General features: G+C 34.5%; 1 protein-coding gene across 1 annotated transcript; it reads left to right on the top strand.

Moving 5' to 3' along the window:
- Positions 1 to 556: 556 nt before the first annotated feature.
- On the top strand, positions 557 to 18,328 carry LOC111513089 (venom protease). Its single transcript, XM_023169249.2, has 5 exons — positions 557 to 713; positions 5,115 to 5,370; positions 11,443 to 11,615; positions 15,833 to 16,054; positions 18,087 to 18,328. The coding sequence occupies exons 1-5, from the start codon at positions 659 to 661 to the stop codon at positions 18,272 to 18,274; spliced, it is 894 nt and encodes a 297-aa protein (XP_023025017.1). The 5' UTR covers positions 557 to 658; the 3' UTR covers positions 18,275 to 18,328.
- Positions 18,329 to 19,278: the final 950 nt, after the last annotated feature.

The raw sequence follows: 19,278 nt of genomic DNA, 5'->3' as shown, positions 1-19,278 counted from the left end.
ATTTTTGTCTATAGAAATTACGATAGAGGGGCATTTTTCCTACACTGAAAAGTCATTGATTCAATGCTAGAATATTCAAGAACTGAAAACTTCTTTAGTACGCTAAAAACGAGTTCAATAAAAAAGAAAAGGTTTTGAAAATGCTATAATATGTACAATAGTTTAGTAAATGTATTTTATGAGAAACTAGATATTTCGAAATGAAATCTCAAAACATCCATCTTTCCCAACCTCCAGCAGCAGGATCACGCTGAAATCAAACGATTATAAGGTGTATATTAGGTACCAACGAAATATTGTAAAGTAAAAAATGAAACAATGATGTCAAAAAATTCGAGAGCAAATGCAAGATTATTTCATGTGATGTTACATCAAATATCTTGCAGTAATTGATATAATAAATGAATGCTAATGAACCTCTGTGCAGTGCAGCACACAAGCTGAAAAACTTTTTTATATTTCGAGAAAGTGACATTCATCTGATGTTTCACGGCGGTGTTATAAGTTATGGAGGTCCCAAGTTTTGTCGAGTGTTATCTTGGGTTCATTTTTGTTCAACAACTGACACATACGTTCATGCCTTAACTTATCATTAAAAGTAGCCGTTAAAATAAATGGACGACAAAACCTAGTCGTTCACTAACAGTTCAATGTCATCATGTGGCTGAAAAGTGTAACAATCTTACTAATTTTACATTGGACAGAAGTTCATGGTAAGTATTTTTTATCCAATATCGGATATATATTCCTGCTATTGATTGATGAATTGCTGGTTAATGAACCATTTTTGGAATCCAAGTTGAACGGGAGAGATCATAGAACTTGGGAAGAGAAACCTGTTAATACATATATTTGCAGAAAAACGGTTTTTTTTAAGTTGATATGAAAAGAAATATGAGCAAAGGTTCATTCAATTTGTAATGATTCCTGAAAAAGATATGATAATCGATACAAAATTAAAATGCTCATGAACTGATTGAGATTAATGAAGAAAAGAGACTTGAAACTTTCTATGTTTTTCACCACCTTCATTTGTAACTATATTTACTGTAGTTTAGTCCTATAAGGACATAGAAAGTTTCATGTCTCTTTTCTTCGTTATGATATCCTGCCACGTAGTAACGGTTACATCCATCAATTTATCAATTAAGATCAGAAAAGCAAATAGTTTTTATTAGATATATATCAAAATAATACTTCTGTACCATAATTTATTCCGTTCACTATAATTTTCTATATAACCTGAAAAAATATAATCTTTCAGACAGAAATTAAAATTATGAAAACTGTATTGGGAAGAAATACATACGTACAAGAAAATAAATATTTTGAAATGGCACTTCGGAACATTCATCTCTCCCAACAACCCACACAGTAGGTTTTGGTAAATGCCTATCAGAAAACAACTACTTCCCCTGCTTATACCACGTTGGATATTGTATAGATTTGTATACCGAAAGCCCGCTCACATGGGACAATATCAGAACCACGAATCCAACCATCATCAATCGGCTAGAAGAGGAATCATCAAGACTATGATAGAACGTGCTTTCGGGCTTTGTAATACGAAGGAAGGTCTTGAGAAGGAACAATTTTGTCCAAAGGATACCAAGAAAGAGAAGACGTCATAACTAGTGCTTGCCCTTTCCTACACCGGATAATGTTCGCAAAGGATAAGAAGAATTGGGTCCAAGTACAACATCAGAACCTGCTTCAGATCCGGAAACACTATCCGTAGCAGCCTCACGAAAACCGGACGTGGACTCCGATTCCAAGAATTGCATTTACCGGATACCCTACGAGTGCAAGAAATTATATATCGGTGAAACTAAGAGGCCATTGAAAGTTCGCATTATCGAGCACAAGAAACACACACAGAGAGGAGAAATCAGCAAATCGGGAAAATAGCAGAGCATCTTTGGACTCATCAACATAACATCAAGTGGTCCCAAGCTGAGATCATCCACAGAAAGGAACACTGGTTTAGAAAGAAATTCAAAGAAGCCGCATATATGTTGTCCAACAACGCATTCAGTCGAGCTAGGGTAGAGATACGTAACATATGGAAACCCATAATCAAGAGAAAAACGGCAACTCCCGCAAAACGGTCAGGATAGGTGAGAGTACTCAAATGACCTATAAATAGTCAGCTCTCGGAGAAATATTGGCTGTATTGGCTGTAGACCTGCAGAAATCAGTTATGTGGTATTGGCTGCAGACTTTCAACTTCATAATTACATATTCATGCAACTCTGGACTAGTGACAGGAAATGGAAAAAATATGATCGCTTTTCACAAAACCTTTCTTGTTTGGAAAAAGCTGGAGATAAAAAATCAAAACCAATAATAATAATATATTTATTAAGAAACGGGTAGCTACTGTACAATAAAAAAAATAAACATAGAAACCTCATATTAACCAAGCTGATTGTAAGAGTTGACTTCTTTTTTTTAAGTTATTGAGTCGAATACAAAACAAAACAGAAAAGGTGAGAAAAGATTAAAAAAATATGACACACATATATACAAAAATACCAGATAATCAACAATTCAGCAGTAGTACTTCAAAATCTGTGTTCAATAAAAAGGTTTTGAAATGATTTTTGAGGACACGGTAAGAATTTATGAAGTGAATGTATATTTTGTCTGGTAGATAATTGGAAATTTTGAGTGATGTATGTGAAGGCCATCTCTGGCACAGTGATTTTTTGGTTTTGCTTATTCTGACATATTCGTCAAATTTTTTTCTTGTGTCATTGTTATGATCAATTTTTGGTAGTGTTCCTCTAATTTTGTAGAGATATGCTAATACTTAATATATTCGCATCACGGAAATAATTCTAGAGTAGGGTAAGTAAAATGTTCGAAGAACATTATTTTTAATATTTCTTATGAAGTACCTATGTCTAGTTTTGTCAAATGTGATGGTAAAATACCACCCTAACTGAGAATAGCAAATTGAATTCGTGATTCATCTAAAGCATAATACACTTTTCTCAACTATTCTGGGTCTAGAAAACTTCTCATTTGCTTGAATTTGAATTGAATATACCTCAAGGTTCTGGTTATACTGGTGACATGTTCATTCCATCTCAAATTACACCTAGGTATCTGATATGAGTTGCAGTACCAATATCGATTATAACACCCTGATTTTTTCAGATGAATTTATCGTTAATAGGCTATTTATGTAAACAGACAACAGCAACGGTCCCAACACTGATCCCCGAGGTACTCCATATTGAGTCACTTCTTCCCCGCTAATATATTCAACAATTTCAACTGCCTGCACGCGATGAGATGAACAGCTTCCCATCAGATATAGTGACCTTTCACAAACTCACACATTTTACAAGACTTCCAACAACTTTTAACTACGTTTGAATATATAATTTTAGTTAGTACTGATATTGCGTCATTGGTTGGGTTAGGTCAAAAGTGAGTGGGCCTATTCGTCCCTTCACCGTAACCAGCAAGAGTTTTCTGTGGCTCACACCTATTGAAACTCAACCAACCAACCTACCAAACTCTGAAAACTTGATTCGGTCCTCAGCGGGCCAGGCACAAAGTATATGCTCTGCTGTTTCATCAAATTATAACCAGAGACGACACAAACTGTCTTCCGACAGTTAGACATCGTAGTTCATCCCTACTGTACTCCAACAACTATTGGTTTTTAAGCTTCGAAGGGTGAATGAATGCCTTGGAGTGAGCCAACCCTGGAAGATTTTGCCATCCAGGTGATCAATGTTTGTTTGGCAAAACTTAAAGCAATGCCAATGACAGCTTCTGGTCCGATGAAACTACTTGCAGCACCCTTCTTTGCCTTCCTCATTGCCTTTCAGACCAGTGTGGGCAGGAATCCAGACGAGAGACAATTTGTTGAGTCTTCCTATTGAGGAGAGTCGTTTTAGGCAATTTTCTACCAATTATTGAAATTTCCTTCTCTCGGAGTACTGTGTAAGGCAGTTCGCAGTTGACAGTTGGAAGCATAATGTCAGAGATCACTCCCAGAATGCTGTGACTTTCAGTGTCAGCCAGCAGTCTAGAGTACTCCGCATCAGATTGCTTGTATGCAGTCCATCTAGCCTCTCTCTCCAGAAAAATGTCGAGAGGAAATAGTTCTAGAAGGATCTCCATGCCGCTGACAGTGTGGTACTGATGGCACCACCAGACAAGCCTGTTACCAGACGATTGCCCCATAAGAGGATTCAACTAGAATCCAAAGAATTCGGAACAATCCTCTTGCCCTAACAAATATCTAATGGACTTCAAAGACCAGGAAATCGGTTGGTGGAGACGATGCATTCTTACGAAACTGCACTGCATGAACAATTGTTCGAGTTTGGTGAATGAGTAGGAAACATTCTCGTACTCCTTCATCGTTGAAACCTCGTTCTTGAAATTCTTCGCCAATAACAACACTTCCAAAATGCTATTCATGTAGCAAGCATTTCCTAAATCATCTAATTTTATTCGCAAGATTTTCAGCGCAACTGTCTACTGTTGATAATGGAAATTTTTTATGAAATTGTCCATTATGCCGAGACAGTAAAATAATCAATAGTTTACAAAAAAGATGATTCAGATTAAACAGAAATGTGGAAATAGATAATTTAACTACCTATGTGAAGAATTTTTGACACTTCTTGGATGATTTTTTCTGGATGGTTTCTTTGGCAGGGTAACTTCAGGAGAGCTTATTTCTTTCATTTCATTAGCCCGACTCAGATGTAACGAAAATAAAAGGGGATCCGATTTCAGATTCTGCAGAGTATATTTTTTATCATCCACTATCAAAAGATTCTGCCTAAATAATGCTGTCCGTCCGTTTTTTTTGACCAATTTAAAAAGGAGCTTTATGTGGTACTTGTTCTTCCGCACTTTTTTGTGTAATTCAAGTAATTGTTTCTAGAAAAGTACCTTTCATGTATGATTTACGAATTTTTGTAAAAAAATTATTTTGAATTAGATTGCTTCCTTCCTTCGAAAATTTCATTTATTATATGAAGATGGAGAAGTGAAAATGCAAGAAGCTTTTTCTCAAAAACTGATCTCCACTCAAACATATACCCATTTCAATATATAAAACAGTATACGTTGGCATTTTTCAGGTAATAAATCCAGTATAATTGACAATCACCCTTCTTGGAAATGTTTGCCGAAGGATACATGTGGAATGACAAGATTCGATGTTGCGAAAGGTAGAATTATCGGTGGAGAAAAGGCGGCTCTGGGTCAATTTCCATGGATGGTTAGAATAGGTTTTGCTAGGTTTACTCTAATGGAACCCGAATTTTTTTGTGCCGGTAGTTTGATATCGACAACACATGTACTAACGGCTGGCCACTGTGGTACGAAGAACAACATGTGAGTAATGGAAACTTGTTTTAAATTTTCAATGCTTCAGTAAAATCAATTTGAAATAGATTTTGTCGTTGACCAGCTGTCATCTTACGGAATATAGCTGGACAAATTAGAAAAACTTAAAATCCTTCTATAATTGAACAATCATGTAATTATTATCTGATAATAACAATAACAATAAATATTTCTCAGGGTGACTTTCTCAGCCTCCTTGTTTTCCACATCTCAAACTTCTCAGATGAAACTGACTTGTATAAACTCTTACGGGCGGCGAGAGAGTATACGCATGCTATTGGTATGATTCTGGGGATGATCAATTGTGTAAAAACTATTTTCAAAAAGTGGTTGGCACTTCTCATTTCCCATAACCAATTTGATATTTTTGGGAACATAAAGCAATTCATGGTGGTGATGATTCAATTGTAGAATCAGAGCATACCAGGGGATAATAATATATTCTGAATTCGTATGTACAGGGTGAGTCAACAAGATTCCCTCGTTCCATTGCTATCAGGAAAAACAATTTCACGAATTGCTCAATTTTTTTCGCAGTCATATCAATAAATACTATCTTTAAAACTTATTTTCTCGCATACTGGTTGATTCAGCCAAGCGTGGCCAACCATAGTTATATTTTTTGAATGAAACACCCAGTATTTGAATACGTCATTGAATTACATATTTTTTTAACTCTTTTCAAGGAATTTTTGTTCTCGAATTTCCATTGCGGCAATGCCAAGTTTTTCCAGAAAAACATATTTTGCAGACAATATATTTTTAATTCACCACCACCCGCATGTCTACAACAATCAAGTGGATTTTTTCAGGAATAGTTAGTCAACATCACTATGATAGTTTGGGGAAATCTCAACTTTCGGAAACAATATACAGGATGCTCGGTAAAACCGATCAAGTTTCATTCATTTTCAAACAGACATAATTCAACTGTTTCAAATGTAACACCCTGTGATTTTTCATTTGTATGAAATATTTCAACATTTCACTACATTTTCATCATAAGTTTACTATACGAAAAACATATATTTTACAAATTATACCCAGTTTTATTATTTGTTGTAACAACAAAACATTCATTTATTTACGTTCACTTACTCAAAAATTTTTCAATATGAACAATAACGCTTCAATTTTTTTTTGAATAGAAGAGTCCAGAAGATATTCAAAATGGTACCATTTTCTGCAACACATAATGTCAGTCTTTTTTTAAACGAATCCTCCACACGTTCCAGCATATCCCCTGGCATTTTCCTGAAAGCTCTAGTGATTCTTTGTATCATGTCTTCTGTAGATATTGGAAGAGTTTGGTAGACAATCCATTTGATAAACCCCTAAAAAAATCCATTTTGGTCAGATCAGGTGATCTGGGTGGCCACGCCATAGGCCCACCCGTACCTGTCCATGTTTCATTGAAATGATCGTTGAGGTAGTCCCGTACCTCAGTTTCAAAATTTGGTGGTACACCGTCTTGTTGTAGCCACATTCTAAGTCTTGTTCCATATGGAACCCTGTCCAATAAACTCGAAAACTTATGCCGAAGAAATCTAACATATTTTCTTTCAGTGAGATGCCCATCCAAAAAATACGGACCGATAACTCTCTTTCCCAGAATTCCATCCCAAACATTCAGTGACCAACGCTGTTGATGGTTCAGGCAACGAACAAAATGGGGTTTTTTCCGTTGCATAATAATGCATGTTATGCCGATTCGCAGTTCCATTTGTATGAAAAGCCGCATCATCAGAAAATAACACGGAATCGAAAAATCAAAATCTCTTCCTCTCAACTCTTGCATCAATTGTATGTGGTAGGAATGAAATTTGTTTGCTCGTATCATTCCAGACACGCAGATTTGAGAAAATTTTATTCCTTGATCAGGGTTCGGGTACTCACATGGTGATTTTCAACAAGGTGAAGAGCAACTTGAAATATATTCCCTTAATTTGTTACAGGACAAACACGTTCGAACTTCTCGTGATTGACATTATCAGTCTTTATAGAGTCTGAAAGGCCCTTCCATCTGGTATCTGGTTGTCTTCTTTCAAAGATTTATTTTTTGTAAATCCTAGATACAAGGAGGCAGTTTCCGTCACTTTTCCCCAAAGCATAAACCATTTGCACCATATCTTCCAATACATAATGGAAATGATTCAATATACACACGAAATAAATTTCAATACGTGGCGTTATTGACAAATTCCGAGATTCATTTTTTGATATGTCATGGGTGAGTGGGTTTTTAAAGAAAAAAGCAGTATAAATATTCTTTAGGTTTTTTATGCATTTCTTATGGAACCGCTGATAACTATCACTGGATGATATGAAAAATGCGAATGTACTAGCGATTAGTTTGAATATTCGAAAAACAAATTTGAGTAAGTGAACGTAAAAAATGACATTTTTTGTGTTTACAACAGTTAGTAAAACTTGGTATAATTTGTAAAATATCAGTTTTTCGTATAGCATACCTCTGATTAAACATGTAGTGAAATGTTAATACATTTCATAAAAATGAAAAATTTGAATTATGTCTGTTGAAAATGAATGAAACTTGACCGGTTTTACTGAGCACCCTATATATTATTTACAGAAGTTGAGATTCCAGAAATTATCATATTGATTTTAACTAACTATTACTGGAAAAAATCCACTCAATTGCTGTGGTGGTGAATTGAAAAAATATTGTCTGCAAAATAGGTTTTCCTGAAATAACTTGGCAATGCCGCAATAAAAATTCGAAAACAAAAATTTCTTAGAACGCTAAAATATAGAAAAGTATAACTTTGGTTCAAAAGTTAATATTCATCGATAAGACTGCAATAAAAATTGAGCAGTTCGAAAAATTGTTTCCCCTGATATCAGTGGACCGAGGGAATCTTGTTGACTCACCCTGTACAAGACAATCCCACTATAAATTCTAAAGGGTTTTGGACGCATACTCATGGCATACTCTAAACCTGTTGTCAGGAACCTTTATACTCATCATGTGACTATGGTAAACCACAATATTGGCAGACAATGTTGCTAGTTTTTGACTTCAGTGCACTTAATCTGAGAAGAGCAAAGGTCAGTTCTTTCGATGAGCCAAGGTTTCAAACTTGTTGAAGAAAAACTTCATGAATCATCCCCACGTAACTTCCGAGGCTTTGTTGTGGGCTCTATACTTAATGAGTTCCAACTCATTACTTCAAATAACTGTAACTAATTTCAACCAAATCGATGTGAGGATATTTATGATATTTTATAAATACCTTCTTTTTTACTAAAACGTCTTGTATCTCAGAAACGAAGCAAGTCTGGAGATATATTCACGAGAACTTTTTTTCAAAAAGACCTTTACTTGTATGTTTTATTAACTTCACAGTGGAACCGACGAACTACATCTCTGTGATTGGTGTGATCCACAGATTTCTGGCCACACATGCTGACGTAGAGAAAAATAAAAATCTGTGGTTGGGGTACGAAATTATTACCACCCGTACTGATATCTGTGGCTGAAAATACCTATTCACTATAGGTTGAACGTGGAATTAGTAAGACTATTTGGTGAACAACTTTTTTATAGAATCTTGAGTAGATTGACGTGTTGATAAACGTTTTCTTATCAACAATACAGATTTAGAGAAGAATAATATTGGAAATATCAGACTTACTTTCCAATACCCCAGGTATAAATGATACCCGATGATGTGCGTTCATCAAAATCATACAACTTCCATAGTTTCTTGAGTAGATTAACATGGTCTTGTCACCCCAACAGACTTCGAAAAACAAATTGTTGAAACAATCAGATTTATTTTTTGAGATTCGTTGTAGAATTGGAGCCAGATGATGTGCGTTCATGAAAATAACACAACTGTTATAGAATCTTGGGTAAATCAACATAATGAAAACCGTTTTCTTGTCATCCATACAGATTTCGAGAATTAAATTGTTGAAACGATCAGACTTACTTTTTAAAACCCCTTGTAGAATTGAAAACAGATGATGTGAGTGCATAAAAATCGAGCAAGCCTTATGAAATTTCGAGTAGATTGACGTAGTGATAACAGTTTTCCTTGTCACCCAAACAGATTTCCAGAAAAAAATGTTGAAACAATCAGAGTCACTTTTCAAAACACCTCGTAGAATTGGAACCAGATGATGTGCGTGCATAAAAATCGAACAAGTCTTATAGAATTTTGAGTAGATTGACGTAGTGATAACAATTTTCTTATCACCAAAACAGATTTGGAAAAAAAATTGTTGAACTATCAGACTCATTTTATGAGATTCCTTGTAGAATTGGAACCAGAAGATGTGCGTTCATGAAAATCACACAACTTCTATATAATCTTAGATAGATCAGCATAGTAGAAACTGTTTTCTTGTCACCTTTACAAATTTTGAGAAAAAAATTGTTGAAACGAACAGACTAACTTTTTAAAACCTCTTGTAGAATTGGAAACATATGATGTGCGTGCAATAAAATCAAAAAAGGCTTATGGAATCTTGAGTAGATTGATGTAGTGATAAAAGTTTTCTTGTCAGAATTTTCGAAAAAAAAATTGTTGAAATTTCAAATTCTACAAGGGGTTTTATAAAGTGGGTTTGATTGTTTCAACAAGTCAAGAAAACTGTTGTCACCAAGTTAATCTACTCAAGAAACTATGGAAGTGGTGTGATTTTGATGAACGCACATCATCGGGTATCATTTCTACATGGGGTATTGGAAAGTAAGTCTGATATTTCCAATATTATTCTTCTCTAAATCTGTTTTGTTGATGAGGAAACGGTTATCAACGCGTGAATCTACTCAAGATTCTTTGAAAAAGTTATACACCAAATAGTCTTACTAATTCCACGTTCAACCTATAGTGAATAGTTATTTCTAGCGACAGATATTAGTACGGGTGCTAATAATTTCGTATCCCAGTCACAGATTTTTATTTTCCTCTACGTCAGCATGTGTGGCCATAAAGCTGTGGATAACTTCACGCCAGTATCACTGTGACTATTTCTTCGAAAATATAAATATATTCTTTCGAGTTACTATCTATGGTTTTCTATAAATCCATTACTCCATACAATTCACCACTGTGAATAATCCAACTGAAGGAAACTTTTAACTGATTGTACAGTGTCATCCCCAAAGTATGCACCATATAGGAAACTTATTTATTAAGGGTTTTTCGACAAAAAATTATTACTGATATTGTGCATCCCCTAAAACTAAATATGCACCAACAAAATACAGTACAACACACGTAATATACGAGAAGCCTTCAAATATTTGTACTCTCATTTTGGAAAATCTCGAGAAATGTTATTTAGAAAAGTTGTTCAGAATTGAAAAATACATCTAGATTTGAATTCATTGCCATCTGAGTGAAGTTTTATTTTTTTACCATTATTTTAAATGGGGACTTGATATTCAATAATATCAAATCACAAAACATCGAAATAAAATAGACATTTCGGAACAAACTCATTGATTTTCTGGAGATTTAACTTAAAACACTCATTTTGGACAAGAAAATCTCCTTTACTTTACTCTTGTCACAAAATCAAATATTTGAAGGCTTCTCGTATATTACGTTTGTTGTTCTGTATTTTGTTGGTGCATGTTCAGTTTTAGAGGATGCACGAACTTTCATCAGGGATAACTTCTTGTTGAAAAACCCTTAATAAATAAATTTCCCATATGGTGCATACTTTGGAGATGACACTGTATATTATCTGTGTTTTCTTGTATTCACTAGTTGTTGTTCTTCTTCTTCTGGGGCCGAATCTTTCTTGTTGTTGGAACTAAAATGAAATTTTTTCTGTACTCAGCTGAAAATTACCTGAATTATTACCATCATCATCGATTGTTCAATCGGGAATGACATGTTTTCATAGAAGCAATTTGATACTTCATTGAAAAAGAATGAATAAACTGTCTAGTATTTTCGTCGAATGTTCTCGAAGTTATTACAAGAACGAAATATTCCGACTTTTTTAATGCGTAACGAAAACTTATTATTTCAGGTAATGAAAATGATGTTATTAATTACGTTCACGTTTTCATTTTTTCAGGGTCAGAGTTGGAGAAAACAATGTGGAAACTAACCCTGACTGTGAAGGAAACGTATGTGCCCCACGACCACAGGATATACGAATCAAACTTTACTTGATAGATATTTACGACAGTGAAACATCCCAAGATGACATCAATATGATATTATTGGCAAAACATGTCAAACTCAACGGTAAAGATTGCTTTCCGTTGCAACATTATTACTATTATTATTTCAGTATCAGACAATTTGGAAAAACTTATATATCGAGTGAATAATCATCACTTTTTTTGAGTTAATACAAATCAAATTTTTTTTTTTTTCAGAAAGTCTACTCAAGTTTATCTCATATAGTCCGGTCAATTTAGATCTGAAAACAGTAATGAAATGAAAACAGTAATGAAAAAATTGCGACAGGGCTAAATTTTGGTGAAGACCTTTATTTTACCATAAAAATTGAAATTTGGAAGTTCCAATCTGTTCCATGAGCGCTTCAAAAGTTATTCGTGGTCAAAGGTCAAAATTTAGATTTTTTGAGTTTTTCTCGAAAACCGTTTTATCAAAAACATACTCTTGAACAAGGTTGTGGATCTTAAAATTCTCTGCAAAAATGGCCTCTATAATTTTTTCTGTAAGTACCGTTCCTGAGATATCGCAATTATAAAAGTCACGTTCTATGTTATATGCACACGTTTCCACACCACCTGTGAGGAAGTGTACTTGGTACGTTTTTTTAACGCGGTTCCCCCGTAGGCCTATTCCACGAATCGTTATAACATAATTTTTAGTCACAATACTTATTTAACTGCATGACGATTATTCGGGTAATAATTCTACTTCCATATTTCAACTTCAATCGTACTTTTAGAATTCGGTTATCTGAAGCTACATTTTATCAAACATTCTTTAATTCATCTAACGTAAACTGGCAATCGTTACTATTTTCCGAAAATTCATAAATTTCCTCCATCGCAGAGTTTACAGCCTCACTTTGTGGGCGCCCAATTTTACCGCCAGTATTAGGTCTTAGAAAAGACATATAACAACTATCATGGTATTTAGCATCGAAGCTACTAAATCGTATTTAAAATAAATACGATGAACGACACCTTTTGATAAGACACCAGAACGATCTTTATCTAATTTCAAAATAGATTCTTTGAATTTGAGTGTAGTAACTTTGTAAAATTTTTTTCGAAGACTCTGCGTTTTTTTTCTCAGCCTGTTCATCTGCTTCATCGCCACAAAATAAACAGTTTCCTTTAAAACTAAAGCTAGATTCACTTACTCGTGCTTTAGCACGAGGTGAACTTACTTTTGAAGTTCATCTTCACGTTGTCTTTTTGCTGCAGCAATTGAAGTTTTCCGGGTGCATGATTTTCGGCAATCCACGTAGATTGTAACGGACTTTACACCTCTTAAATATTCAGTAAACTCATCACTTCTCGCATCACTTGCATCGATTAAAGTTTGCATTCCACGATTAACCACAACAGTTTCACCTTCGTCAAAAGCGTAGAGCATATAAACAAAATTGCGATACTTTTTCCAATAATAATCACTAAAAACTCTTATAGTAGACGCTTGTAATAAATACGTATATTCATTCGAATAGAACGTTAAACGAACACTTAAAGAAGCAGGCACATGAACGACGCCACATGGACAATAGAATAGGTACCCAGATGTTATATTCAAGGCCATACGGGTAGAGGGGATTTTCGAAGGGACAGACGGGCCTTTAAATGTATATTTTCTGAATATGATATATAGTATATACATAACAGAGTCCTAAACAGGTATTTTTACTTGCTTAAGTACCTGAATGTGTATATACGTGGTTATATTTGTGCATATTACATAGAACGTGACTGTTACAATCGCGATATATCAGGAACGGTGATACTTACAGAAAAATTATGAGATCATTTTTGTAGAAAATTTTGACATCTACAACTTTGGTCTGGAGTATTTTTTTGAAAAAACTTACGGTTTTCGAGAAAAACCCAAAAAACCTGAAATTGTGACTTTTGACCCAAAATAACTTTTGATGCGCTCATGGGACAGATTGAGACTTTCAAATTTTCATTTTTCATGGTAAAATAAAGGTCTGCACCAGAATTTAGCTCTGTTGCGATTTTCGTTATTTCATTACTGTTTTCAGGTCTAAATTGACCGGACTATACGAGATAAACTTTAGTCGACTTTCGGTCTAGGATGTTACCTTTCGAAGTATACCTAATGACATCTTGTCAGGAAAGCATGTTTCAACTTTCCGTAGGAAAAATCGGTCAGTAGCATAGAACTTAATAGTTTTGCAACTCCATTTGGACTTTCGTAGACATTTTCTACGATTCTCAGCGACAAGTTTTCTTGTGTCATGATGTTTTCATTCATAATAATTTTTTGGTCAATTGACAAATTTTGTCCATCTTTTTTTTATTCTGAACAACTGATAAATGAATGTAAGTATATATTCACGTAGACAAAAGTCGGCAACATTTTGTGAACAAACTTCGGTGTTTCATTTGAACTGAATCGTGATTAGTGAAAACTCCAAGTGCGAAAATTCACGAAGACTCTGTTCAGCATTTTACATCTGTAGGAACGTAGGTTGCAGACCTGCAAAAATATTTCTGCAGGTTTTTAAACCTTCTTTGAAGATGTGTGTATTTCTTTTGAAAGGTGTCAAAAAATATATCGATTAATAAATATGTATATGACGTTGTTTGACGTTGTTTTTCTATTACCAAATTACTTTTTTGGGTGTTGTGAATTGTATAAAAAGAATTTTATCAGTTCGGACTTACATTGTTTAATGTGATTCTACTATGATTCGAAATGAAAGAACAGATAAAATCAGAATGAATAGCTAAAAAATCAATTATATTAAACAATAAACGTGAAAGAAAATACAATACGAGCGCTTTCTCCTATCCCCTCTTTTCTCTTTTCGTTTCACCGGTTTTGCGGGAATTGACCGTTATCCGCTTGACTACAGGTTTTCATATGTTGCGTTTCTCTACACTTGCTTGCCTGAATGCGTTATTGGAAAACATATAATCAGCTTCTTTGAATTTCCTCTTGAACCAGTGTTTCTCCTTATGGATGATCTCAGCATAAGATCACTTGATGTTACGTTGATGAGTCCAAACATGCTCTGATATTCCTGATTTGCTGGTTTCTCCTCGTTGTGTGTTTTTCTAGTGCTCGGCAATGTGGATTTTCAATGATCTCTTAGTTTCGCAGTCCGCGAAACTAAGTGGTCTGTTTTTCGTAAGGCTTGCTACGGATGATGTTTCCGGATCTGAAGCAGGTTTTGATGTTGTACTTGGACCCAATTCTTCTTACCCTTTTCGAAAATTATCTAACGTAGGAAAAAACAAGCACTGATTGTGATTGTGACACGGCTTCTCTTAACTGCGAAACTCTTGTTGTCTTCTAGCCACAGTCAGTTCCACCATCACTTTGTAGTAACTATTCCGTTGAATATCTTTTTTGTTGATGCCTAGTTCCTTCTCGATAACCTCCTTTGTATTACAGAGCCCGAAAGCACATTCCTCTAGAGTCTTGGAGTCTTGATGATTCCCCTTTTAATAGATTAATGATGGTTGGATTTGTGATTCAGATACTGTACCGAGTGAGTGGGTTTTCGGTATACAGATATTTTCCAGTTAGTGTCGATCCTCTTCACCAATACGTCCAAGAATGGCAATTCGTTGTTGACTTCCTTTTCCATTGTGAAGGTAATGAAAGGTCTTACGCTGTTGATGTGCTTTAGAAAGGTCTCTAGTTATGTATTTCCATGGTTCCATACTATAAAAGTGACGTCAACATATGTCAACCAGTTTTTGGGCTTCTTGTGTGCTTCTCCAATAGCGAGAATTTCAAAACACTTCATATATATGTTGGCTATAACTGGTGAAAGTGGCAATTCCATTGGCAGTCCCTCATCTTGCGTAAAGAATTCGTCTCTCAGTTGGAAAAAAGCAGTTCCGTACATAGCCCCCTGGGGATTCTATGACTACTACTATAGGTGGGTTTGTTCTGTCTTCCAGGTCCTTGTCTCGATTCATAGTAGATTCACATCAGACAATGAAAGCCCGAACTAATAAAAATTCATCATGAAATATTTTCAACCATATTCAAAAAACCGTGTGTTTTCATATCTCACAATATGCAATGAACTATTTTTTTCATTCAAATGATTGAAAAACAACAATATCATTAGTTTTTTATTTTCTGTAAAATTTGTTGTGAGTGACTCATCTGGAGTTGAAACTAGAATGCTTTTATAATTTCTGCCTTTCTGCCATATTAAGTATTTGAATTGTATAACTTACACATAGTATGTTTGATACTAAAAAGAAATTGTCATGACTTCAAATTCTGAATTGTATTTTTTTTAGATTTCGTTGTTCCAATATGCTTACCTTATGGTGGTTTGCTGAAAAGAAATATGATGGGTAAACATATGACTATAGCTGGCTGGGGATACACGAGTAGTTCTTCTGAGAATCAATCGAAAGATTTGATGCATGTTGCAGAACCCGTCGTCAATCAAACTCTTTGCAATGATATTTATAAACACAATTTAACAAGTAAACAATACTGTATTGGATACCCAGAAGGTACGATTAATTTTAATGACACCATTGTTTCGTTCTTGCTCACAATTTCATAAAAATGTATTTCAACAAGTTGAACGATTTCGTGCAGTGATGAGGTTACTTCTCATTAAGATATTTTTATTCAAATTCATGTGAACATATGTCCTGAAGATCTCTATAATTGAATTTCATCGAGCTAAAGTTTTGAGAAAAAATATCTTTCAACGAAAAACTTTATGAAACTGAATATTTCTGTGAAACCGATAATGTATTTTCTGTGTATCAAAAAGCAATTTTTGCTGTAAAATATTATTTTTAACAGCGGCGTCAGTGCACCGAATCATTTGACATGGCACTGCTTATTCTTGAAGTGAAAATTATTTCTGAAATTTCTCTGAGAGAATCAGCAGATTAGGTTTTTTAGATTAGCGTACAATTTTAGCTTCGAAAAATGAAATTCATACATTTGGATCTCGCAGAAAAATAAGTGATTGTATGTAATAATTTATTTAGGATTTTCAAACTGTTGAATTATGAAATTGTAGGAATATTCGAATGTACTGGAATGAAACCATAATAAAACAATCTGTTTGTCTATCTGAACGTTTTGACAGAATTCACAATCAATAACAGTTGAACTATTTTGAGTTCTCAAATATATTCATCATTTTCTGTCAGCTGAAACACGTTTCTCAAAATTCATGCAACCTAAACACGCTTCATAACTTTCTCTTTGTATCCTCATACATTTTCATACATTTTCTCCCCTTCTTCATCAATTTTTTTAATGCACCGCTGATTTCCCAACAGCCCATATTTACTACTATCTAGAGCTGATTGTCCTATAATTGTACCATACATGATTTTTTCATATTCCATATACCACTTTATAATTTTTCAAATCCACAAATTTTTTGTTAATATTTACAGTATTCACCACTCTGTAAAACGTTCTAGATTCGGGAAACTATGAGTGAAAATACAAATAATTCTATAAGTTTTTTTTCAGAATTCATTATTTAAATCATTTTATGTTTCCATAATACTTTCCATACGTTCCTGAATCCTCATGCGTTCACAAACATTTCACTATTTTTTTCGCATTTCCGTTTTTCACTTACAGAATTTACATTTACCCTGAAAAACCATACTTTTTATGGAAGTATTTTATATATTTGGCACTCCAAAATAATACATGTGACACTGCGATAGATCATCTGAATCCATATAAAAACTAGTTCACATTTCGTGAAATCCAACAAGAATTCTATCACCGACATTTAAAATAATTTGTTGTAGGAAACAAAGAACATGAAAAATAAAATCTCTTCTCCATCACATTAAAGACATATTCAATATAACGCAAGAATAATGAACGTAAAAAATCAATCTCTATATGAGGAACATATAACAAAATGCATACATCAACCCCTTTCAGTAGTTTTTTTAGTAGTATAATTAGGAGTATTAACATACTTTTCTAGTTTTTCGTGAACCAAGAGAATTTTTTTTACGTTAAATTTTTCCAATTGCGAAAGACCCATAATGACTAATTTTAATGGAATGGGCCTGTTATACAGAATAGGAGATCTGTGAGCCCAATTCATCAGACATTTGTCAATTTCAGTAGCTCATTGGTGTTCCACCATTATAAAAAATGAATTTGTAACTTATAAGCAATCGTCTATTTTTGACAACCAACCAAATAATTCAACTATGGGTTTATGAAGTTATCATAAATTATTTAAAAACTGGAGACATTAACTCTTGATCATACGAAATATCAAGTTGAGTTAAATGGTTACAGACCATTTTTTGTTTCCGGTTCTGCAGGCCGGACACTTCGTCTACAACTTCGACAGACATTGTCAAAAGCAATGTAGAAATGGTCACAATGGTATCCCTTGCTGGGATACGCAGTTGTAAACGAAACGTCAGTCCCAAAAACCTGCAGACCACGGCAAGTGAACCCAGAAACATCAAACAATTTGTTAGATACCGGCCATGAAACCCACACTCCATGACTGAGTATTTCAGTTTTTTTTTATTTTAGGAAAGGATACTTGCAATGGAGACTCAGGTGGACCTGCGATGAAATCAATGAAAGTAAATGATGGTAGGAGAATGTTTCTTTTTGGAATCGTGTCATATGGTCTTGTCGATTGTGGAAACGGACCAGCTGTATATACAGCGGTGGTTAAATATATGAAGATCATTTTAGATAAGATACAATGTCAATAAAAATGTGTTTGAAAAATATGTTTCATGCATGAATAAATGTTGCAGAACAAAAAAGTGTTTTTTTATCATCACTCGAAGTATTATGCTTTCAGAAACTCGTGAATTGAACCGTATTGTTAAGAATTCATACTCATAATTTCACATTATTCTATAAGTATGGAAATGGATCGTTGAACACGATTCTACCTCTAATCTATGCATGTACCCCTCCACCACCACCAAATACTGTTGGAGATCCTTCTCTGGAGAAGTGTAAAGCTTGATTTCATCTATATAAGACAAATGGGTAACCTTTTGCCTTCAATTTTTGGAGTTGCCACAGTTATACCCTCTAGCTTGATCTGTGGTGAAGCCTGTGCGCCATTGTGGTATCAACTGTTCAAAGCATTTCATTATATTTTTGAGTATCACAAGGCATCTGAGCAAATGCAAGATGAGCTCATGTGATATTGTATCAATTACCTCGCGGTAATCGATCCAGGTAATATTGTATTGAGTCGTGCTTTACACATCTATCGATGAATATGTTACCCTTTACATCAAGTGGCTCTTCTGTTCAACCATCTCTGCTCATATATTCGTTCGAATGCTCGGTCAACTTCGGATAGAATCAGTGTATATTATGTCCATGAATAATTTGTAATATGAATTCAAGCATGATATTGGTCTGTAATTTTCAGAAGTCAACAAATCTCCATTTTAGTGGACAATAACAGTCTGCCTTTCTACAAACCAATCTGAAACTGACTGGTCTCTCTTCAGCTATGAGTCAAAAATACTGATTAGATGACGGTGGGTACTTCACCAGTAAGTATTCAGTCCATTTATACCTGAAGCAGCAAAATTTTCAGAACCCACAAGGGCTCTTCGAATATTATGCGGGGTTATCGGATTGTGCAGTTCATTGAGCTTAGTCTTTCGAAACCCTATGCTGGAAGATTTGAACTGCACTAGGGCGGGATTTTGAGTTGAGTGTTCATGAATGTCCCTCCAGAAGAATTCCC

This window comes from Leptinotarsa decemlineata, unplaced genomic scaffold, assembly GCF_025532065.1.
Source record: "Leptinotarsa decemlineata unplaced genomic scaffold, Ldec_3_MD MMD2_tig00026307_RagTag_RagTag, whole genome shotgun sequence".
Classification (NCBI taxonomy): domain Eukaryota; kingdom Metazoa; phylum Arthropoda; class Insecta; order Coleoptera; family Chrysomelidae; genus Leptinotarsa; species Leptinotarsa decemlineata.
The sequence above is the reverse complement of the archived record's forward strand: the minus strand, read 5'-3'. Positions and strand labels throughout refer to the sequence as shown.